Source organism: Helicoverpa armigera, chromosome 22 (genome assembly GCF_030705265.1).
Source record: "Helicoverpa armigera isolate CAAS_96S chromosome 22, ASM3070526v1, whole genome shotgun sequence".
Taxonomy (NCBI): Eukaryota; Metazoa; Arthropoda; class Insecta; order Lepidoptera; family Noctuidae; genus Helicoverpa; species Helicoverpa armigera.
In genome coordinates, this window is record NC_087141.1 from 5000752 (window position 1) to 5026277 (window position 25526).

Below are 25526 nucleotides of genomic sequence, written 5' to 3' on the forward strand. Positions count from 1 at the left end.
CATAAGACCTTTCGATACTTTTACTCATTGAACGAGTGTGACGGTCAGCATCGATACAATTAATGAAAAACAGACCCAGTGTTATAATAATGTGCGATAAACTGTTTTCACGTCATCATGAATGAATTAGCATTGATTACGAATTCTGACGTCTATTACAAAATTGCGATAGCTATTACATTCGGCCATTCAAGCGTCATAGTCTGACAGAATTAGGATACGATGCAACTATTTGATCGGGAGTTTCGAACAGCTTCTAAAGTTGAGTGACCAACATTGTAAATGCCTTGTAATTTCTCAAATGAAAAATATAAAACAGGTGCAGCATTGTCTGATTAGAATAACACAGCTAACACAAAGGTCAAAGGTTAACGCTGTAACCGCAGTACAGACGGTTTTTGTAACCATCATCCTAATCTTAATGCGTACATGTTCTAAGAATTAAAGAAAACGTCACGCGCTAGGTGTGAAAGTCAGACGTAATGTGGTATTAGTTGTATGGTCATCGCCCCCGTGCGGATTTTCCTTTCTGCGTCAGAGGGGTCGCTGATAACCAGTTCATCTTGATTTATTTCGACGGAAAAAAACATTGATTAACATTGATTGTCTGGATAATCTTTAACATCAGTCTTGGCTGTGATATGAATAATATGCAATTGGAATTTATGATAAGATGACAACTGATAAAATATTTTAATAACTTTGATATCATTTCACTGCCATCCCATATTAAGACTTGAAAATTGCATTTTATCATATAACACACATAGATTGGTTCCTGATTTGTCAGATGGCTTTCTGAGAAATGCGCAAGGCCACACTAAAGGAATTTCTGATCATGAATTCTAGATGAATACGGCCGACCTCTCATACATGTATCATACAGATTTCAGAATCATGTCACCCAATAGTAGTGGCATTTATTCATTGATTCGAATAATATGTTATTCATTCACTTTTCAAAGACAAGATATACGGATTATCATTGAAATATATAAACCGGGAGTTTCCCTATCAATCAACGCGTAATCAGCTTTTAGTTAAAGAAAACGTACAAAAGCATTTCAAGCTAAGTTTTGTTGGGGAAACCCCATAATTCCTACAATGGTACAACATCATGACGGCGCGCCTTTTCATGTAATTTATTCGTGTTCTTATACTGTTACATTTGAGATACTACTTCTATCTTACTGTTATTTAAATCCACCAAGTTACGAGTACTTTTTGGTTTCATCCAAATTGCAAATATTGAACAATAGGTCTTCAGTATTCCTAATTGGTTTTCAATTATTATATGAATACCCTTCTGATTTTCGATCTAGCATAAAAAAGTATGACGCACGAGATAAGCCGCCGACTGTAGACCTGTTACAAAAAGTTAGAGTTACCAGCATACACGTGGCTAGTTGTCCGTATATCACATTAAGCTATGGTAAGCGTAATCTAATATTACTTCCTCTAGCTTTATCGTATCCTGGCATACTGCCAGCCCACTGTACAACAAAATCTTCTCCGTTAAATCCTGCCTCTACTAATTTGTTTATGATATCAAACTGCAGCAAAACTCCCTTGAAATCACGTCTGGACGTAAAATCGATATGTAAATAGAAAACCGCAGACGTATTAGAAAGTGTATTGACATTTGGATCCATGCGTTTAGTATTTTATTTTATTAGTGGCAGCGAAAGAGCGTGGACCCAATCGTTAATAATAAATATGGTAAGTGTGTGTGTAAATGGCTTGAGGACGTCGGGTTCGGCCTTTGAGATCCAATCGATATCAGTACGTCGCGACGGAGGGTAGCCATGTGCAATGTTTATGACTACAGGTTACAAGCGCTGCGTTGACTTTTACTATTACGTAGCTATGCTAGACAATTTATAGTAGCTAGGACCATTCACTGTTACCCGATGAAATATGGCATGCTGAGAGCGTAAATATCTTTATTCCATATCATTTACACGATCTCGAGATCATTAATGGTAGGAATTTAATAATTGTGTAACTCAGAAGAGCATCTCTGTTCTATTCGGATAATATAAGAGTAGAATCAACTGTGGGAACAGTAGAAATGAAGTTCTCAAAACTGGCCCATAGTAAATGTGTGATCTAAAAGGATGTCCAAGCCTTTTAAAAACTGGTTAGATGGAAAGCTATTGTCTCTTTTTGAACACAAAGCATCTGCACTAACTGCCGACTTAAATTATACGAAAAAGCATAGACACGAAACGTCAAAAAATCATAAATCAAATACATCAACTCCTATTTAACAAAATCCAAAGCTAGAGCAAACTATAACTATGACGGTTATCTCACATAATTATTCCTGGAACTACAAACATGGTGTTGGTAATCTAAACCTTATTACTATGTAGTTAAAGTCTATTTACGAAGGTAGGATGTTATTGATAATGGTGCTGATAGAATTTCAGGAAACCTATAGCGTTTATGTTTGTCTTATGGTGATTGGATGGGGAGCCATGCTTTGTGGGTGGAGATGGACTAATTAGTTTTAGGGCTGTCATGGAATAGGGTTCTATTGTATCTGCGTATGAGCTGTTCAAATATATGCGAGATTAATTAAGTTACGAATAACTCAATCTGACGCCATTAAAAAGATAGAAAAGAAAGTTTTTAAATCTATGTTTGCCAAAATAATGAAGTGACTTCAACGGATAGGTCCTAGGGTACAAACTTGACGGCATACCGGAAAACCAAATTAATGACCATAAAGTTTTAGATTTTTATTTCCTTATGTATTTTGGTTAGTCTGAGGTACATTTTAAATTGTAAAATTTTATGTACTCACACGTATCTTTAATTACTTAGTCCTCAGACAAAAACGGCTATTGACAGTTCAGCTAACCCCCGTCCATCATATTCGATGCTTTCTTTGCAAAGACTGGATATGAAATAACTTGATGAAAATTTCTTTTACCAACCTTCTCCTTGACATAAACCAGAACTGTAGCGTTCTCCATGTGGTTTTCACACTCAACTGTAATTCACGCCGTATAACATTTTAAATTATGGTCATATTTTGTAATAGCACACACTAGAGCACTTTTATATTAAACAAATACCACATCTGCTGCCTACTTAAGACTAAAAAACCGTCCGAAATTCAGCAAAAACAGTGCAACATAAAGAAACTTATCAGTACAGGAGTAGTTTTAATATTTCAGCGCGTCCTACTATCAGAGGTCAGCGAATCTGTGTATATTTCCGTTATCTTAGTACATGTTCCTGCTGTGGACGCGGAAACATTAAATACATTGCAAAAATATACATTAAAAATGTTTATTTTCATGAGACCTGAAATAGATAAGTGCTTACTTAACTTTCAGTAATTAAATATTTCAGGCACTTAATTTGGAATAGCTTAGATTCGCGGCAATTAGCGAAGAACTAATTAAAAACTGTGTATTACCAAGTTGTTGATAATATACATAAATCTTTGTAATTATTAGGTAATTAACGAATTAAATAATTACTAGCTTTCCGCCCGCGGCTTCGCTCGCGTGGAATTCGGTTATATTGCGGTATAAATCACAACTATAAGAAAACTTCTCATTCCCACGGAAAAATCTAAGAAGCGCGATGTAACGCTGGATACGATTAGTTGTTAAACCAAAACTGAATGGTACACTATATTATACGTTTTCCCTTGTGGAGCAAAAACATGCCGATTTTGGGCACTGGAAACCCGGGAACACGCTACATAGAGCTGACCATGCGAAAAACAATGTTTTTCTAAGTGTACTCCAGCAACCCTTAGAGTTTGGCCTCGTGCTTTATTAATGGTCATTGCAAATGAAACCCTTATAGGAAATTGTAGTCTTTTAAATTGAAATGGGAGGTCTGTTGGAATAATCGGAATCCGAGGAATGAGTACACTTTCACCCTTTGCTGCGCCAGTTAAAATAGTGGCTGTAATAATGTTCCGCCCAAGCTGAGTGACACGCAGCCTGGTACCATTACACAGTCTAGGGGCATCGAGATTACGCATGAGCATCACCGGAACACCTACTTTTAGTTTTAATTTATGAGAAGTCCTCAATAATAATTCCTCATTTTCGGGGATTCATTATCGTATCATTTAGCTTCTAAATTTACATGTTTATATTCGTTTGCAATATATTACCTTGTTTTAAACGACACACAGCGCCATCTACAATCCATCCATCAAGCAAACAATATTTTTGTTTTCCCTCGGGAATATCTATTTTGTTCGGGATAAAAAGTACCCTATTATTTAATCCGGACTTCTAACTTTACGTCTGCAAAATTTCAAAGCAATCGGTTCAGTAGTTACGGCGTGAAAGCGGAACAAACAAACAAACAAACAAACAAACAAACTCACTTTCCGATTTATAATATTAGTAAGGATAAGGATATCATAAACAAATCCATATTTTAAAAGGAGGTTTGTTTAATGCCACTATTGCTTAGATTTACATTATTGGCTGTAAACATGCAACGAGAATTTAAAATTTGCAAAAATATTGGGTGCACATACAGTCATGGACACATAATTAAAGACACTGTTGGAATCTTAAATTACTGCCGCATTTCATCTGTATTTCTTTTTTCTGATTGCTACTGGAACTTTATTTTCTATTTTAAAACATTTAAGAGGGCATTGTGAAATATTAAAACTAAAGACTATCTTCAGTGATCCTTCGCGACAAGTTTTTTTTCGCTTTATCCGAATCTCGAGCGGTATGAACCATAACGAGGCCTGGCCATATAATTAAAGACACTCCATTTGCTCAGAGGAAGAAATGTAAATTATTAATATTATTGATGGTACTTTTCTATAACAACATTCCCTACACTGTAATTAAGCATACTAATGAGTACTAATATTTGGTTTATTTCCTTTTACCTCAATGACAGCACGACATCCCTAAGCGTGCAAGCGGTCAGTTTTGTTTTAAGTCGCTACGGGAATTTTCTTCCATGCTTCATAAAAATCTGTGTAAAATTGATCAATGTTTCATGTATGACTTATCGCCATTGTGTTTTCTGGCCGATCACCAGTTTTTTTTTCTATTAAATTTGCGATGGGCCAAACCAAAACCGTCATAAGTTGCTCGATCAAAGAGTCCTTTTTACTACTCTTACAGTGTTTTTCAGAACTTTTCTAATTTGGAAAGCGCTAAGGACCGGTAAATTATGCTTAGCATATAACAAAATGCTATTTCTAAAATATTAAAGTACTTGAATTCGCCTATTTTTAATAATATCTTTCTAAAAGGTCACCACACCAAGTAGTGGAGAGAAGCCCCACACTATTACTTTTTCACCTCCTATGTTTGAGAACTTTCTTAGTGTATTTTGGTTCCATCTCATGTTTTGGAGGCGACTAATTTCGATACATTATTTTAGTTTGTTTAATGAGAAAAAAAAATACATTTTTGAACACTTGTTAACTGCACCTTTCACATTTGATAGAAATAGCCAACTACAGTATGGACACGCGGTGCTTTTCCAAAAGTAACATCTTCCGATACCCATGCCTTACAGCTTTTCCCGACCCGGTTGTAGTCTAAAAGTTCTGCAGACACAATTGTCGTCCTTTTAGCATCAGATGACTCCAAAAAAAACCAGTACCGAATCATGTAAATGGTTCACTATTTGCCTATAGCACCGCCTTACAGTCTGTTTGCGGACAAGTTTTCCTTGGGGTCGGTTTTGAGTTGTTCTCAAACCATGCCTTTTTTAGTGCCATTGATAAGAAATCTTTAATAATAAATTTATTACCGTGTCCTTACTATAGATCAAGTGGTATGAATAAATCCGTATGTCATAATATAATATTAAAAAGCCTAAAACATTTTACTTACCAGAATTTTTGTTCTAGTCTTATTGATAGGACTAAAATGAAAATGTTTAATGAAATAAACCTAAATTATTACCTAATTCGAATTTTCATAAGTATTTTACTCACTTCTAAAAAAAAGTATGGCAACTTTTTGTATCTTTCGTTTTTTTTTCTTAACTGCGCTTTAACTGTCTTTAATTAGCTGACCAGCCAAGTATCAGCTACAAAAGTTAGTATTCATTTCCCATAGAGCTTTATATCTAAAGTATTAAAGAAAGAAAATATTTTTTGTCCTTAATTTAAAGAACACAATGTAATGTTTGTTTTAATAATTATTACACTACAGTTTATACCGTGCTTAAGCGCATGTCAGTACTATAACTATTTATTTCACTTCGAGTCGGGGGGTGTCTTTAATTATGTGTCCATGACTGTATAAGCGAACTCAGAAACAGTCTTTGTAATCGAAAAAGCTGTAGAAGTATTCGAAAAAATAGCTAGCCAAATAACAAATTGGAGCATTTCTCCAAACTTCCACTAACTTAAGTTTCTTGACACTTCGGCAGTTGATAAGCTAAAGAGTAAAGACTTAATTCGAACCCAAATTTATTCGGAAATACGAGGCAAAACTACGTGATAAGAATAAACATAAACGTGCTTCAAACACGATAAAATGTATAAATGTCTCAATGAATAATACAGTGGCGTTCTGTCTATTAACATAGATGCGAATGGACCGTTTAGATCGATGTAATGCCATTCTTTATCAACAAATGGTTATTATGGATAGAGCAGATGTCATTCCCCAAAATATACATGTGCTAACAATTCGTACGACCATTGACCTGAACAATGGCAAAGACCTTGCTTCGCACTATCATCGTGCATATACACTTTGTCTTTATGTCTTGTTGAACGAAGTTGATGTTTTATGAATATCATATCTACTATCTTGGTAATATCGTGATGTAGGTGCATCTAATCCTACATTACTAGATAAAGCTAGGTAAGAGTCAGACTAAGGTGAAGAAAGGAAAATAGGAAGTTTTCTTATTGTAATCAACTAGACTACTCAAAAGATTCAATTTGGAGAGCAGACGCAATCTACAAGTCCTTTACGCAAAAAAGAAAACGTCGCGTGCGCAGGTTCACGCGTTCATTCCGCGGTCGCTGGCTGCATTCATAAGGCTGGATAAAGTGTAAAACAAGAGTCAATTAACATGTGTCATCGGCCAGGAATTTCCACCGTCTCGACGTGCGTCCAACGTGAAGGTCGAGCACCGTCTGACTGGAGCGTTTTCGTTGCATTAACGGACATTATGCTTTGAGGTCGACGTTTGTTTCCGCTGCACGTTTTGTACAATTTTGCGCTATCTTTATGTGCATGTTAGAGATTTTTGTACGTGTCACCTTTTTGCTTGTGTAGCAGAAAAGGCGAGGCAAACTTTTTAGTCATGTGAGCAGCGGCGTTCGAAATTAGGTGAATGATAAAGAGGTCAAACTAAAGTAATTAATAAAATACTTTTTGCTTAGATATGCCGCTTGTAAACAAACTTTTATCAACAGTACAAACGATTATAAGAAAATTTGTATCAAGCTGTGTAACGCAGCGAATCCCTAACAGAACTAATTGAATTTTCATTATGAGACACGCGAACATGGTATTAGTAAATACAATTAAATTAATTGCATGGTATTAACAATGTCCGTCCGCACTCGATATTAATCCGTACTTGCAGCCCCATGTAGTCTGAGTGCAGCCTGCCCTTCGCAATAGGGTATAACTAATTAGAGGGCTGGATGAAATCTAGGGTTTAGCGAGCCCCTCCATTCAATGTTTCCAATTAGAGCCTTTTAATTTGTAACTTCAAACGAAGGGCTACCGGCTAGGGTGATCAGGGTTTTATTATGAAGTTATTTCAGGCATTAAACTTATCGCTATTGGATCAAAGCTGACAAGATATATTAACATAGAAATAATTTGAATCAGTATTACACTTCAATGATAGAATCATAGAACTGTAGTAATTAAGATCATTAGCTCGAGTTTTATTGTACGAAACACTTAGGTACAATCTACTTTGATCACAAAAGCAAGATTCGTCCTATCTACTACATCATGGGCGCTATATACGTATTAATCATGCCTTTAACTACACGATATGTACAGAACACAACACCAATCATAAAATCTTACCTAGTTTTCGCACAAACTGACAAAGGTGTCACGCGACGTGCAGGAAACACAACGTATTCGCCGTACGACGTACAGGATACAAATGTAATCGTATTCCGAAATAGTTAATATTGCAGTATTGATCACTAGGAGATGACACGGGAGCACTAACGTGAATGCCCTGGGAATCGAGGCACGCAGCGCCCTCTATTTGCTTATAGCCTATGAGTGCCCGCCCGTGAGAGACAGCCACATCGAGATGAATTGCATTTAAATACGACAGGAAACGAATTAATTTTACACAAAACACATATATTTCTTGATATAAATAATACTTCCAAACTCGTTTAAAGATCAAGAATTTTTTATCTTGTAAGATAATCGATTTATCAACTTGTTTTCCATCAAAAACATACGACAATTTGTCGAACTCAATTCGCAATAAAAAGCACCCTCATAAATTTAAGGAGTTGAAAAAGGAAGGCATAAAATCAGCTGGTTTACCGCGCATGTCCAGCCGCGGAGGGGTGAGAGCTCATCCGAATAAGCTGGTAATCTAACTAACTCGACACTATCTTGCACTTTTCACACATCACACCATCAAGGTTCAAAGCACTGACTGTACCGAGCCCAAGCACGTCCTTTGTGTAACAAATCGAATGAACCACTACACGGAATGGAAAATTGTCACTACACAAAAACGTAAGTATCTTTATATCCGTCATGAGCAGCTCAGCATCAACTCATCACTTCACTTCACGCAGGTGATACCAACGTTAAAATCCTTTTAAAATGTCCAAAACCATGCTACAATGCGTTTATTGATTCGACCTACATTTCATAGTTTCGTGGGGGTCACGCCAAGCGCAGATAACACAAAACTGCTCCGTTACTGGGATGCAATTTTATTTCGCACACGACCAACACAAAATTGACAATAAAATAAAGCAATTATACGGTTACGTAATTAGTTAAGCGTTAATGTATATCGCAATATGCAAAACAATCGCTAAAACATATGGTATGCGAGCTTGATGTATTTAAAATAGGTTATCAGCACTGCATTGGTTAGAATGTTTAAGATCTGTGGTCGGACGTAAATTACGTGGCCTTATCAGCCTTCGATTGGAACTTAGCCTATTTTCTATGCGTGCTAACAATCTGACAATTTGTACGATTGTAAATATATCGATTACGGTCATAAATATTGATTATGTAATTGAATGTTAGCTTTTATGTGGAAGTAAGCTCTGTTTTGAGGTTTGCCGGCCGGCTGGCAGGCGTTCGCGTAGAGGGCGCGGTGAGACTGAGGATGAATCTATGCACATTTACGTCAGTACGGGGTCGTTCCTACTGTAATATTTATGGTTATATAATATTATGGCAGCGGCCCGGGCACACAGGCCGCGTGGCGCTGCAACTTTGTTACTTACTGTTCCTAATTAATGCAAGACTAATGTTTTAATTCTAGCCATATTTAACTTAGAGGAAGGCCACTTCCAGACGGAAGGCGTGGTGAACAGGGCGGGTTTGGGCGCGGCAGGGGAGTGACCAGTGCATTACAAGTATATTAGCTTTGCACATGACTTCCAAGTAATAAATATGAACGTCTAAGCACCAGCGCAATCCCCTAAAGACCGAGGTCCAACATGTAAAAACAGTATATTTCGTTTAAGAGGACGAATTGGAATTTTTGGCGCCAAGGATGTCAATTTTTCTCAGTAAATACAAAACGGATCAAAATACAACTTGGTTACCTGAAAGTTCATGATATAAACCTTATTTTGTTAGTTGTAGAAACATGATTAGGTAACTTTTTAACAGAGAAAAAAATATCAAACATACCTCTATTTAAAAAGAGATTCACATATTATGGGCAAACGGGACCGATTAAAGCCTCTTAACTTTTTTAGTAGTTGAGTATATACATACTCTTTAAAATTGTAGTAGGATTTTTTATCAAATTATCATTTCTAAATAATAAAATTACAAAACCATTTTGTCGCTTACGACTTTTAGTTATAAGCTAGCGCGCGTATTGTTATCCTCGCCCCGCTCAGACGCTCCGACCCCTTTTGGCGCCTTAGATGCGCGTGCCGGTTATGGAATTATTGTTGAGGAGGAAGTGGTTCCTCGCCTTAAACGTCACACATTACTAACTGCCCGACAACAGCTACTGAAATTAGAAACATGTCCAAAACACGGTTTTTTATGTACCAAAATAAACGGCAATTAGTGAGGTAAAATGGTTTGAACGCTTCGTCAATAGTTCACACATACCATGCTAATAGTTTTTCTCCCCGAAAGTGAGCGGGACACGCAATACAAGACGCTAAATCGTTAATCAATTGAACAACTGACTTAGACGTTGCATTTTACGTTTATTGTGCGAGTAGGTACATTATTTTAGATACATGCACTTCTAGACTGTATAAAAATGAAATTTAATTGTAGGCTCCGTAGAGTAGAAACTGCATATTTCAATTTAAGAGAAATAACATAATAGTTTGTTCTTGTTCCACCTAATTGAGGTATAAGAACAATCTCGTAAACACCCAATTTTTATTTTAGGAAATCCCTAACTATAGTAACATCCATTTTTGAACGATATTTTCCGATCATACCGACAACTATTGTAACCATTAAACATACACGTGTAAGTAAGATAGACAGACGTAGGAAAGTCCGAGAAGTCACATCACCTGCTGCGTCACAAAAACTAAAAAAGAAGTAATTATGTCCGATTTAAAAAGCTACTAAATAACTGTTAACAATCCGAAAATCGATCTCAGTGGCGTGCACTTGGAGAGGCCTATGTCCAGCAGTGGATTGCGATAGGCTGATGTTGATGAACTGTTAAGAGGACGAATTGGAATTTTTGGCGCCAAGGATTTCAATTTTTCTCAGTAAATACAAAACGGATCAAAATACAACTTGGTTACCTGAAAGTTCATGATATAAACCTTATTTTGTTAGTTGTAGAAACATGATTAGGTAACTTTTATAACAGAGAAAAATATATCAAACATACCTCTTTTTAAAAAGAGATTCACATATTATGGGCATACGGGACCGATTTAAGCCTCTTAACTTTTTTAGTAGTTGAGTATATACATACTCTTTAAAATTGTAGAAGGAATTTTTATCAAATTATCATTTCTAAATAATAAAATTACAAAACCATTTTGCCGCTTACGACTTTTAGTTATAAGCTAGCGCGCGTATTGTTATCCTCGCCCCGCTCAGACGCTCCGACCCCTTTTGGCGCCTTAGATGCGCGTGCCGGTTATGGAATTATTGTTGACCACTTCCTCGCCTTAACAATTAAAATTGTAGTTTTGAAAATTGTTCTCAGTCAGAGCATTATGTATTCTTTATGAGAAATAAAAGTTGTTGTTAAGCCTAAAAACTACAAAAACATAGCTGATAATCTTGTCTATACCATAACGGGGATATAAACGGATACACTTTTGTTTTTATTATGTTGCTAGCTCATTTGGTTCACTCGTGCTTTCTTTGTAACGACATGTGTGATTTCTTCCTTTGGCAATCTTTCAACGCTTAGAAAACGTGTAGAACATCCTGCGCTGTATTATTACAGATTATAAAGGCTAAACACAATGTTTGACTATTAATTCTCTCAACCATTTGGTGAACCGACAACGCAGTTTGTCATTTGCAGAGAAAAATTCTATCGAACGAGCGAAAACTGAGTCTTATCGGTATCAGTCATTTCAAGATCATCAACCTTATCATGACAAACGGTGAATCTTAAGTTACGGATACGAAACCAACTGTACATCTACTTCACATAATTGAATTTAACGCTGAAATCATTGAGTTCGTAAATAACGTTAAACTAATTAAAAAGCCAATATGAAAGAAATCTGCCACAGCAAATTCTTTGGGGAGTAACTGTGTGCAAAATAGCCGATTTAACCATGATAACTTTTAAGAACAATATAAAAACTATTAGAAAGATATTACGGATACAGTAGGAACCCAAATTGTTCAGATAGCTACACAAACAACCGGCTTAACGTACTTTATGAAGGACGAGGGGTCGCGACTCTCAATATTCGGGAACGATCACCCCTTTCAAACAACATCTCAAACCTGATCTGATGAATAACAGACATGATTGTAATGCAATTTTAATAATTGTCAGCCAAAAATTCACCATAATGCATGTTCGCCAAACAAACATGACAATCAACGGTTAGTGATCAGTGGCAATATAAAGATCCTTCTTCCTCACCGATTTTGAGCACATCAGACAAGAGAATGCCCAAACCATATGTGTAATGTGTGATGATGGAGCAACTTTAGGTAACACGTGGCGCTCCTGTTAAACTAAGGCGGGAATACTAGCCAATTTGATAACAAACGATCCTCTATTTCAATGCTAAGTTATTTCCGTGCAAATATTACGATGTTCCTATTTTAGAATTCTATTAATGTCTACATTGTCCTTAATAACAGCTGGCGGAATTTCGTTTGTAACTTGTTAAGGCTTCTTTCTCAACTTTTACGATGTAAACAACTCCCACAAGGATTGGGTCAAGTTTTCCGGTTATGTTATCATTAATGCCATGATGTAAAACAGGAGGGTGTCCGTAAAACATTTTGGTTAATATCAACCAAAAATAAAGAAATTGATGGGCAGGTAGACTATACTATATATGGGTATTAAAAACAGCTAGATAAATTATATCCTGGTTTTGGTTTGAAAAGTGCATCATTAACAAAAGCACAGCCCGATTGTTTGACCCTGTTCTTCTGAGGCGGAAAAGGGGCACCTTCCACCTATAGAGGGTTAGCCCTAATGTTCATAACTTCAGTAGAATAAGCCTATGAGAGTCAGGGAAAACAGTGCACCGACATCTGCACAAACGCTTGTGCTCTATATATCTTGCAGAGATGGTTGACCTTCACCAGCCACTATGTCCAAATACTGGTCTAGAGAACATCATACAACAAGTTAGACAGTAACTCACCTCAAATTGAGCGCTGAAAGTCTTGAAGACGCCTTCCCAGAGGCTGCCTGACTGCGTGAGCACCTGCACGATGTCGCCGACGTGCGACGTCGCTGCGTGCATGAAGTGCGCGTTATTGTACACGCCTTCCGGCACCACTCGCCCGCGTGGTGATCTGGGACAAGCAATACACCTCAATAAATGCCCTGCGAGATTGTTAGAACGAATTACCGTGGGTATACAAAGTATACAGGGGCTTCCCCTATACACATCTCCAAATCCTGCCACACATTAAGCTGAAGTTTTGCAGACAAACCCAGCCAAATGGACACTATTTCGACTATTCATGTAATATTTTTTGTAATGACGTATTTCCGCCATAATAGCAGAACTGTCAATTTCTAATCTAAAAGCTAAACTAGGTAGACCGACTTTGGTGACTAGCAATACGTTTCCGTACGATTCGTCGCTGACGTAATATTATACAAACGTTGAAAGGGAAGTCGTTAAATGATGGACGATCATGCGGCCTTACGGAACAGAGATATCCATTTGAACCTTACTAGAGAATCCGTACAATGGATTTGTGAATTTGATATCCCAAAATGCTTTTGAACCGCTATCTAACGTGCCGCGCTAATCATGTGATTTGAGTATTTACGTTCACCGGTCATTGACCTACACAGAAAGCGGCGCCCTTGAGTTTTTTCAGTACGCAGTTTTCGTTTCAGACGTGTTATATGTCGAAAAAACTGTTACATCATCCCACTTGAGTTTTATATTAACTGGAAGAATAATACCTTGCTCTGGCGCCGTCTCACTTTATTAAGATTTTGCCTAAAACCTGCTGATTTTCTTTATCAAGCCATGCAGAGTGCTTTCACCACGGTTGCAGACTGAATTAATTGTGTACGTGTGGTAATCTCTCAAATATGGATAGTCTCGTTTTGATTTTGTAATTATTGCAAGGATGAGACACCAACCGGATAACGACTAAGTTTCGGAAAATAGTTTATTAATTGTTACGCTCATAAGCATTAGCAATCAATAAAACTTAGCATAATTCGGTGGTTTTGCGGTTATGAGTAACGAAAGCTGAATCATAATAAGGAAAAGCTTTATTGCAAACATATAAATATTGAGAATTGTCTGAAATATTTCTAGAAATACCTGTAGATTAATTTAATACGAGTACTGTTATATCAGTATTTCTGTTTTGTAAACTAAGCAACAAATAACATGGAACAATTTATCGCTTTTGCGATGACTTTCACTACTCAGCTGTGTCTGATAGTGTTTATAAACTTTCTCAAGAAACATTCTATGATGTGAATACTATGTACAATTTGTTGCTTTGTCGGTAACAATTAATGTATTATTTAACGGATGGGAAAAGAGAGGTCCTTGGCATATGTACCGACTATATTATACAAGCTGTATCTCGCAGTTTCACCCGCGTCCGTTTGGAACTACTTCCCGAAAATATAGTGCATGACACTTTCAAATTACAGAACTTTCTTAGACATAGATTCAAGATTAATCCCCCTACAGAACCCCTGCTAGTACAACACAATTTTCTCTAGTAAAGTGGTTGTCTTCATGAAACTTTATACTCTAAAATGAACTGTCAAAGTGCGATTAAAGCCATTTAGTAAAACTTTAGCGACTGGAGGGGAGGGATGTGTGTTCAGACAATACACAATGTTTATGTCTCAAGCATGATTGATAGATATAAACACAATATTGATTATGATATCAAGTATTGGGTGCCGATCCGAGACAGGTACAAGACTGGCAAAGTGCTTGAAACTTATGTAGCGGAATCAGACTTGAACTGCATAGAACTGAAAAGAGTGTCTATGGAGTCTCTTACAGTTCTCCAAAGACCCACTCTTTGGAACCGTGCTACTAGCTTGAAGTTTCGAAAGAGTTGTTATAGCCCTATTTGAAATTTTAAAAAAATACTTTGACTTGACATATTTACAACTTTTACATATAAACCCTAAGCGCAGTTTGGTAAGACTTAAGACCAGTGAGACTAGAAATCTGATATGATGAATGAGAATAACTAAAATCCGATTTAGCGTCGCCTGGTCACATAAATAAGGTTCTGTTGTCTGAAGGTCAAGGATGGTAGTTTGTTCTAAACTCAAGTTCGCGACATTTTACATTCTTTTATGTTGAAAAGGTTTTTGTTCAAGGAATTAGTGTTACTGTTATAATGTGGATTTTTACTGTTCCGAAGAAAAATCCTTGACAGATTTCATTACCATAAAGGAAGCAGTTCGTTAGTTAATAATATTGGAATTAAGAATATCAAGCAAAGAATGAACATTTAAATATTCAGCCACATCTAGAGATACTGGGTCCTTATTAACATAGTGCAGCGAAAGTTAGCATGTCTAGAAATATCGGACTGCTTAGCGAATCGCATTTTTGAATATTATACCCATAGAGGTTTCATACCTAAGCAATGTTCTACAATCTAAACAAAATGCCCAATTTTCAGCAACAAAAAAATCCATAAATGCGGTAATAAATTAAAGTAGTCTACTATGATGTAACCACGTAAGGAATAATAATGAATTATGACATTGTCATCAAACAGTGTGCCACCGCTTACCCTTGACCTATTCCAAGTACGATGTCTATTCGTGATCTGCCATTGTTTTAACATAGTAGCTAAATAGGTTGTAGTCATGCTGAAGATACGACTAATATTGTAGGAAACGTTTTCAGGAAATGCACAATACTGCAGTGTTGGTGGAAACAGCAAGAAAACCAGATGTCCATAATCAGCATTATCAAGCAGACAAATCTGCAGTAGAGAGAAATCAAAATAAGGTTGACCATACCCAAACAGAACACCCATTATTTACTTGAATTAAAATCAGTCAATATCTTCTAGTTAGGTAGATATCCTCAAACTAGTTTTTTATGTATTTTAGGCAACATGGCCCTTTACTGATAAATACGGAATACTTTAACCAAGGATAAAGCTTTATTATGGTTAAATCAAACCCACATAATTGAAGGGCACACTATGTTTAAAGATGCAATTATCTTACGTAATCCTACCACCATAAAATTTACATCTATGAGTTACAGTTGCTTCACTGACCTTAGAAACTTATGCTTAGGCTAGCAACCTATAATCAACCTGAGTTCTGCCTAGACTACAGGTTTATGAACAACAGTAATAATTATGAAGTGTTCCGAAGATAGAGGAAATACCACCATAATCATAGAGTGAACACTAGTGGAACTAATTTGGTGAACATGGCAATTAAAACCTTCATTCATAATTAACAAGTTCAATAAACAATTAATAATATTTACATGTGATTGGGATTGTGTTAATCTGTTTGGTTATAATGGTATTGATTATGAAGTCAAGTACAATGGAATTACTTGCCTACCACAACATAATGTTGAAATGTGCCTTACAGCTAACAGTATTAGCCACAAAAAAATAAAGAAATGTTGACAGAAACTCAAGAGGCTGATACACTTTCAATGGCTGAGTAACACTTGTGAATGACAGGTCATTAATTATTATCTACTTTATTAACCTGATAAGCTGACTATTGTTACTTTCCAAACATTTTTGTTAGACGCAGCATAAAAGATTTTGTACTACATGAAAACTACATCTAATATTATCAGTAACACTGTTTTCTTTGGAATAGCTGACTAAATGAGAAACAAGTGGTAATAATAAAATTATTAACAAATAGTTTAACAAGTTTAAAATGCCACCAATAACTCAGTTTTCCCCGAAGATAATGTTTTAATTTCAGTTACACATAAATAAACATGGGATTTACCAATTTTAGATGCATCAAAAAATAATAACTGATAATGTTTGTGTTAATTTATTTAGTTACCAATGTTGGAATTATGAAAGTATAACTGCTTATTCAGTTGTAATAGTGATGATTCTATATAAATTTTTAATTCATTTTTTCTGAACACAACATGTCACTTAAACATACTTAGTGTGCGAGAGACATTTCAGTGAGCAATTGAGATTTACTTTTAATTTAATGCGTAAAAATATAGGAAATATGAATGAAGTAAATTCAAGAAATTCTACATAGTTATTGAAAACCAATAAAGTAAACAATTTTTAGAGATGTTTGTACATAAAATCAGAGTGTGTTATCTTATCAATCATACATGACCACTGCATCATGTAACCTAGTTCTCCGGCATGTCTCCAGAGATAAGCACCTTTTTATTTTGTGTGCCTCTTACTTGTACCTCAAGTACTTTAGTCCCGTATTCTAGAAACTTTCTTAGATTTTTTTATCTATACTAATATTATAGAGCTGAAGACTATTTACTTGTCTAGCTAATCTCAGGAACTACAGTACCAATTTGAAAAAATATTTTAGTGTTAGACAACCTGTTTGTTCTGTGCAAACTAACAAATATTTAGTTAGTTTGCACAGGACAAGCATTCCTCAAAACGGTATTGGACTATGGTTTAATACTGAATTTTTAATGTACATATTGAGTTGATATTTTTACTTGCTGTCATCTTGTGAAGTTGTGATAGATTATATGTATGGAAACAGTGACTCAGCACATTTGCAATGGAATTTTCATAGTGAAAATGTAGTCCAAGGCTAAGTTGATGTCACTAATATTTAATGGAAATTCTTTAAAATAAGGTTTGGTTTGATCACAAAATCAGGACCTCTTTCTTGCCAAACACAACTATACATTCAGAAACTACACTTGTTATCAATAAAAGTCAATGTGAAAAGTAGGATATACTACTATTCATAGGATAAAAAGAACACCATGCATGAAAACCCCATCTCATTTGTGTTGCAAATTATCATGTTTTCTTAGAAAGTCAGCATTGCTATGCAAGATATAAAAATAGCTACAATACATGGCAATAGCTATTTAACAATAAAGATCAATAAATATACCTAGTTAAGTAAAATAATATTATGATATTTAAGATTTATTTGATATTGTAATGAGTAGCATATAATTAGTACCAGGTATTTAATGATATGCCATTATGATTATGGAATTATTTACAGAAAAATTAATGCCATTGCTATTGACTGATAAGATCTCATCATTCATAACTGCGAGTCATATGAGACTTATAATTTTATTTAAGAATGCTTTTTTACCTAATTATTTAAGTTGAGTTTGTGCAGTATGTATGTAATACGTTACATGTAAATAGCAAAAAAATTACAACAGTTTAGCTAACTCATTATGATAAAACTCATATTATAAAACAAGCCTTTACTACTTACAAAGTGACATTACAACTATCAATGTTATTTGAAGTTGAAAATCACTAGAAAATACAACTATTATCTCATTAAGTCATACTGACCATGCAATTTAAGTTCATTGACAAAAGAAAAATATTGTGAATCATCAGTTTAACTTCCCACAGAAGACAATTGAAAGGGATCTGTTATTGTGATGTATGTTTGCAATATCTAGTTAATACTACTATCTGAAAACAATATTTTCATGACAATTGCATTGACACATCAACTCTTGTTGAAGCTCAGAGCGAGTGATAGAGTAGTGCTCAGTACAAATTAGAAAGTTCACAATCATAATCGAACAAACTTGTAATGGCAAACACTAAAAATTGGCTACAGTCCCTTGAAATGCGACATGAGAATTTGAACATGTGTGAAATGTTACCGCAATGTTTTCACCAATCTGGTCGCTAAAGATGTAGCAGCCGCATGAACGTTTTACAGTCAATCCGTCACAATCCATACACTATTACTATCATGAAACACAAATTAACAGCAATAAGAGAATTCTAATTAAGAACTTTGGACTTTTGCCAGTAATTATATCCACCATCGTACAAACTAGTGAAAGTGATTGAAAATAAAAGCATTTACCTTACTTCCTATTACAGCATATTATAGAATGGCACTTCTTACACAAACTGCTGTCTCAGTTGTTGGTTGTTTTAACAAAATTTACTATGAAAGTGATAGTTTGCAATGTTGAGCTTACATAGTAAAATGCAGTTCATAATTAGTACGGTTTGCTACTAGCGTACTGGGATCGCCAACAGCTGATCAGACGGCTATATTAATCGTATCGAGTACGGAGCAAAAGTAGGCCAAACATCTAGACTAGAGCGCCGCGACGCGCCGCATCGCACGCGCCGATCTCACACCACACAATCTCAATTTTGTTTACACTGTCAGCGTATCCACGCTTAACAACCTCCCAAAATCTGTCAACGTGACAACAAAATGTTCGCTACTAAGCGAACACTAGCCCCAACAACAAAGACATGTCAGCTCGATGCTCAAAGATAATGGTAAATGGTAGTTACCTCGGCGGCCCTTGGCGGTTTTTACGCTTATTATTCATGTCTCCTTCGCCCGACTGCCCCGGCGGGTAGGCACCTTCTCGTCTGCGCGTAGGGACCGGAATTTTGGCTAATTATCACTTCTTTCTTTTACAACACAGTCCTTTCAACTTTCGCGGATGCACAAAAATGCAGTAGATATTAGGAATTAGCACTCAAAATGCGACGACAGGGATGCATCTATTCCACTAAAGTTGTTTGACATTTGCCAACAAATATAAATTAAAATATATTTGAGTACAAAATCGCAGTTCGATTTATTCTCGGGAACTAATCCCGGAAAATAAACGGGTTGGCAGATTTCTCGTGCCTGCAATCAGCGCAGGAATACAACATGGCGCTGTGACGTATTCATTAGGCGAATTGCAAAATTGTTTATACACACTTGCATATATCGAAATCACAACAAATAGATCACTAAATGTGTAAGAAAATTTTAGGATAACTTTTTTAATAAATACCACCACACAATAAATAGAAATAACTAATAGGGTCAGCGTTTGACCGACTTCCCACTTTAGAACTTTCAATATGGCGAACAGGTATTTGACTTTTAGTATTGCCAAGAATGATAAATTGGAAAACAAAATTTTATTTACATGCAGTCGGCATTTATAAAACTAAATAACAATATTTTATCAGTTATCAAAATCATTCATTCTGAGGCGTAGAAAAAACCACAAGGTAATTATATATTTTTTAAGTAAAAATTGTATCGATTGACTAATTTTGAATGGGTTTTTCATTTTAGTAACTTATGCATGGAGAGTTTCCAAAACCATTTAATAACAAGCAAATAATCATAATTGATATTGTTGTAAAGATAAATGTATGATGCTACATAAATAATTAAATAAATCGAATAATTTTTCAATGTTTAGTATTTGCTATGTAGTCGAGTTAAATGTTGCTGTGTCATTGACTTCTTGAGGAACAGTACTGCAACATTTAAAAACTAATGGAGCATTCCGCGCGCGCGCGAATTTTCATTCCTATCAATAAAACCGTCGAGTTTATTATTGATCGCCGCGGGACTAGGTCATCAAGATGAGTCTCAAAAACGGGGTAAAAATGTCTCAACGCGAAAAATTTGAGTTAATTAACTCTGAAGTGCGTTCTTTTTACGAATATTGTAAAGAAGCTGGCATGAGCGATGAAGAAATGGATATAATTTGTCGTCCTTTGACTAATGCCGTCAGAAAAGCTACAATCAAGAGATGGACAAGGGTGGTCCTGGTTTTGATTATGGGGATGGCGATTGGATACACTGTCAGCCAGACGGATACTTTCAAATGGCATGCATCTGCAGTGGCCAGGATTGTCCTTATCAAACTGCTGCCTGTTTGGGACTGGACACCACTGTACCACAACAAGTGTATGATTGCGAGACCCGCGGAACCTCCTAATGTAGACGGAGGAGCATCAGCGACGGATTGCATAGCCTGTGAGGCAGTCAGTAAGTATTTTGTAGTTTTAGAACAATTATTTATTCAATAACCATGGTAATTACGCTTGCATCAACAACGTGATTCTTGCGTTTCCATTTTAGGGACACAGTGTACACGTATGCAGTTTGGTAAATAGGCAAGTTGTCCAAAAGCTAGCTAAATACTGTAACAAGCGTAAATGCCTTCAGAAATTAATAATGAGCGTTCGCTTGTGTTTAAAGATATTTTTCTTTTCCTCAGATGGCTAGGATGATGGCAAAAAGATTCTTGAAAAAGTCTTGGATGTGCATTCGTAGCGGCACTAGCAGTATCTAGCGACTCTTATTTTAGTTTTTAATTACTAACGCACATGTAGTGAGTGATATTTTTAATGCTTTAATTAATATTAAGTTCGGAATGTATTGAAAAGGATATAATCGTGGTGCTGAGGATTTCACGTAAAAGGACACTTTTTGTAATGTTCTTGTGCACAAATACTGTACTTACAGCTTTAACTAATAACTTGTCTATGAATCTAAAACGGCTATTGTGCACAAAAGCAAATTAATTTCATAGTAGGGTAGTTGTAGCTCGTCAAAATATGGATATCCTTCTAAAATAAATATTAGAATTTAGCCAAAACACCGTTTTTTACTACATTTGTTTTGGTTTATTATATTTTTGTTGACAAAGTTATTTATTAAAGTAATACCACACCCATAAAATACAATCATACGAAGAATATTATCCATAACTTCTTCTGCCAAAATCGGCTGATATCTTCTCAAAACGATAACTAATATTAGTATGAAATCTCCAAATATCTTGATTAATTTAGGATTGTAAATTGTAACAGATGCGACTACATTTTTGTCACCAACGTCGAACGTAACCAATTTCCATATAAATTAGAATTTTTTGGGGTGCAGGTGTGTCCAAAATTATATTTAAAAAATTTCCTTAAATCCAATTTATTCGATTTCATTCAATCGTGTGATGTAATGGATGACATGTAGGTTCCAATATGTGTAGGTTTTAGGTAAGCGTATTCCCCATTATGTGTAGGTTTTAGGTAAGCCTATTCCCCAAAATCTCATTTAGGTATTCCCTCCTAAGAATGATGTTGTGATTTTTCCAGAAAACATTGCGCGCTTGTCTGACACCTCGTACAACGAAGTATTCAACCACCACCTCCTTCGCGGGGCGCCGGTTATCGTCGAGGATGCTCACTACGACTGGTCCTCACGCGATGAACTCAACCTAACTGGCCTGATCAGCGACGATGACCGACTCCGCGACTCGGTCCCTTGTAGGATCCTTACAAACATTAGAATAGGTCGTCAGCCTATGGACTTAGAAGAGATCGTTTCTAGAATCACAAATACTGACATACCCAGTTGGTTTGTCCACTTCCAAAATTGTGACATTCGGGCGGTCAAATCCTTTAGGATCCTCGCTCCTAGACCCTATTTTCTGTCTCCTCATATCCCTCCTTCCCATTTTAACTGGTTATTACTTTCTAAGAACTACGATACACATAGATATAAGTATCTGGAGCTAGACGTTGGGTTGATCATTATGTCTCAGCTAAAAGGCAAGACATTTATACAGTTGAGACCGCGTGCTCCCTGCGAGGATGACTGCTACACCTTGAATTTTGAGCTTTCAGAAGGCGAAACTCTAGTGTTGGCCAATTCCCTGTGGGAGTTCGAATATTTACCTGGCAAGGGTGAAAACGTTGCCATGATCACTGAAACCGATTGGAATGAATCCTAATGTCTTTAGATAATCGTGTGAATTGTCCTTCGTTAGTAGATAAATGAATGTGGGATGTGTACCGATTAGAATCGACCGCTTTCTTCATTATTGCAGACAATTATTTACTCATCTGCAATGTTCAATCGATGAGGTCGGTACATAATCAAAGTGCGTAATTGTATTTAATATATAGGGTGTTCAATAATTTACATATAATAATGACTATCTCTACAAAACCAGAAAATAGAAAGTTTACAGAAGTTATAGATATATTGAAGCTGAATTTTTTCACAGGGATCACAATACTTAATTCAGATAACATTTTGTGTTATATTTTGGAATGTCACTCATTGCAACAGAGTTTTTCGGTACGGTTTTCTGGCCATACCAAGTAACGAAGAATTGCGTATAAAAACGAAGCTTTCTACGAGCGAATTCAGCTCTAAAATGGTTTTATTTTCTACTTTTTACTATTATTGAGTTTAATTTGTATGCGATGAGACGGATCTGTAAAATGGCTGTTAAAAAGGGAAGTGACCACATATCAACAATCGTTTACATTTCAAGTTCACTTCAATAGTCATTAAGTTTAACTTAAATGTACTGAGACGGACTAATTGCTATCGGCAAAGCACCCAGAGGTTCATAGAAAAGTTATCATACTAATCTTGCTACTGTTTACTACCAGCCAAACAACATAATTTATTTTAGTCCTGTTTTCCATTCACTTTGTGTTCCATGATGTACCTACTTATTTCGCTACAAATGCTGTTGCAAAAGTCGGTTTTCAGTACATAGACGTAAAATTAGATTTAAATTATAATTGAGCAACACACAATGTATTTTCTGCACAATGATGATATCGTAATATAGTTAGTAAGTAATGTTTTGATCGGATTCAGACTCTGATTAAGTACCTCAAGTATTAATACTAATACATTATTATAATTGAAGCAAAACTGTTGTTTTATTTATTTTTGTAAAAAAATATATATTCGTCGACTTTCTGAATTGACACAAAATATATGTTTTGCTTTATAAAGAGAGACAAGCCAGGTGAATCGTTTCAATCCAAGTCTTCAGACTTTTTTATTGGCACCATAAAGAGTTTCTTCTCAGAAATTCAGAAATATTGATCAATAACAACTAATCCAAACTTCCTTCCGACTAACAGTTAGCAAATATCAGAAAAAAAAAACAGATTTTCAGTTAAATTATTTATTCAGAGTATTAAATAATTATCATAATAAACTAATTAATACTGATTGTTCAGTCCTGCTTCGTCTTGTGGATAGGCTTGCCTCGGAACCAAAGCAACAAATTCTTCAGAGACAGCACCACTGGGAACATGATCGGCAGGAACAATGGAATGTAGATAGCGTACCTGTAAAGAAAATAAAAGAAATTAATTATTATAACGATAAGAGCCAGACTTATCACACAAAATTTATGGACCGCAGGCCAGCAACAGCGGTCGGTCCTAGATAGGTGACCATCTTGTCATAACGATTCTCTCCTCGTTTCCTCATTGGTGGATCCTAACTGTCATTTGGATATCTTTGGCAGTCGTTACCTGTTGTCAGAAATCAGAAAATGTGACAACAAGTTTAGTCTTATGCTCCTGCTCCACCTGCGTTAGCGTTAACGTTAATGTCAATGGCCAACTACACGTTACTTATTGCATTAAAAATGCGTGTTGGCTACACTTACGCAAAGAGTTAATCCCTCATGAAGTAACGCGTTAACATACATTAAAGAGATTAAACTCAGACACACAAAATAATTCTAAAAACTAAAGCTTTCTCATTTGACCATTCCATTATCGTGCTCGTAAAATGCAGTTACAACTTAAACAAAGTATCTACACTCGTCCTTGCATGCGTGCAATGAGATGGCATTAATGTAGCCAACATCACTTAGCGCTCTAAGCTACGCACTAAAACCCTTTGATGTGTCCAAAAAACCGACACCCGAGTTATCGCTTAACGTTTAATGCTATTAATAATGCCATTAGTATAAAATGCCATTAAAACGTTGGCCACATCTGCGTAATGCCAAAATTTAACGCGTTAAGACGCAGGTGGAGCAGTAGCATTATCGAGACGTATTGGTGGGGTAACTGAGTTGGGGAGGTCTGACGGACAATCGCTCCGTGTAAAACACTGGTATTCAGCTGCATCCTGCTAAGGCCTAAAGATTTGATGACATTAATATAGTGTCTGTGTACTCACTTCTGATCATCCGGGAAGTACAGTAAAGCTAACAGACTAGGCTCCATGAACGCAGTTTCTGCAGCTAGGAAGGCACTCTGCGACTCCTTGTAGGCGTCTACCAGCAGTCCCTTCTGCATCAGCTCGCTGGCAAACTCAATGCTCTCCACTGCAGAATTGATGGAAGCTCCTACTTCGTCGTTGATGACGATGTTTGATATTTCACCTGGGAATAGACAAAGGAGGTGGTAAGTTTGTATGGATTGTCAACCAAAGAATTTGATCACATTTTGAGCATTATTATGTATTTCTTCCCTGAAAGCTATATAAGTTCTTTTCCTTAACTTAAAAGAAAAAAACGCTCAAGTTTGCGAAATCTCTTGGAACCGATTAAAGGATGATATAATAACTTGTTTTTAAGGGATAATATATCACATGCAATGGGTGGTCCACCTACGGACCTAGCGCCATAAGAGTAGTTTAGTTTTGAAACACCTATGCAAAAGTTATTGAAAAATTAAATACAGTAGGTAAAGTTTACCTAGTAGTTGCGCTAATGACTGCAGAGTCCTCTCGGCAGAGGTGAGCTGCTCCAGGGTTCTGATGCGGAGCAGGTTGTCGATCTCCCAGCGGCGAGGAGTCACCGACCGCAGCGGCTCCAAGTGACCGCCCTCTATGTGCTCCTGTAACGAAGTAATCAGAATAAATAAGTATAAACCGAAAGAATATGCACTTCAGACTTTGCAAAAATGCCTGATCGCATGAAAGCA

At 36.2% G+C, this 25526-nt stretch overlaps 3 protein-coding genes across 11 annotated transcripts in view; 1 reads left to right on the forward strand and 2 right to left on the reverse strand.

Moving 5' to 3' along the window:
* The window catches only part of LOC110377038 (ataxin-2-like protein), a 46210-nt gene extending 26298 nt beyond the window's left edge, over positions 1 to 19912 (reverse strand). For 7 of the 8 annotated variants that reach the window (XM_064040447.1, XM_064040442.1, XM_064040445.1 and 4 more), the window contains exons 1-2: positions 19326 to 19912; positions 13001 to 13154 (exon numbers count right to left, since the gene is read on the reverse strand). In XM_064040447.1, the coding sequence (XP_063896517.1) occupies positions 13001 to 13154; positions 19326 to 19363 (192 nt within the window). In that variant the 5' untranslated portion in view covers positions 19364 to 19912. Of the gene's footprint in view, positions 1 to 13000; positions 13155 to 18879; positions 19280 to 19325 lie in introns of those variants that run through there. The other variant, XM_064040446.1, reaches the window with a different exon arrangement.
* A 434-nt stretch (positions 19913 to 20346) lies between these two features.
* Positions 20347 to 23505, forward strand: LOC110377050 (uncharacterized). The gene is made up of 2 exons (XM_021335737.3): positions 20347 to 20817; positions 21927 to 23505. The coding sequence occupies exons 1-2, from the start codon at positions 20409 to 20411 to the stop codon at positions 22562 to 22564; spliced, it is 1047 nt and encodes a 348-aa protein (XP_021191412.3). The 5' UTR covers positions 20347 to 20408; the 3' UTR covers positions 22565 to 23505.
* A 243-nt stretch (positions 23506 to 23748) lies between these two features.
* The window catches only part of Pig-s (Phosphatidylinositol glycan anchor biosynthesis class S), a 39522-nt gene continuing 37744 nt past the window's right edge, over positions 23749 to 25526 (reverse strand). For both annotated transcript variants that reach the window (XM_064040453.1, XM_064040454.1), the window contains exons 9-11: positions 25298 to 25439; positions 24778 to 24982; positions 23749 to 23930 (exon numbers count right to left, since the gene is read on the reverse strand). In XM_064040453.1, coding sequence (XP_063896523.1) covers positions 23816 to 23930; positions 24778 to 24982; positions 25298 to 25439 — 462 coding nt within the window. In that variant the 3' untranslated portion in view covers positions 23749 to 23815. The remainder of the gene's footprint in view (positions 23931 to 24777; positions 24983 to 25297; positions 25440 to 25526) is intronic.

Excerpts from the sequence above, each read along its gene's own strand:
- LOC110377050 (XM_021335737.3), top strand. The coding sequence starts at position 20,409 with ATGAGTCTCAAAAACGGGGTAAAAATGTCTCAACGCGAAAAATTTGAG. Across the intron at positions 20,818-21,926 it reads CATAGCCTGTGAGGCAGTCA|AAAACATTGCGCGCTTGTCT; the intron begins GTAAGTATTTTG and ends TGATTTTTCCAG.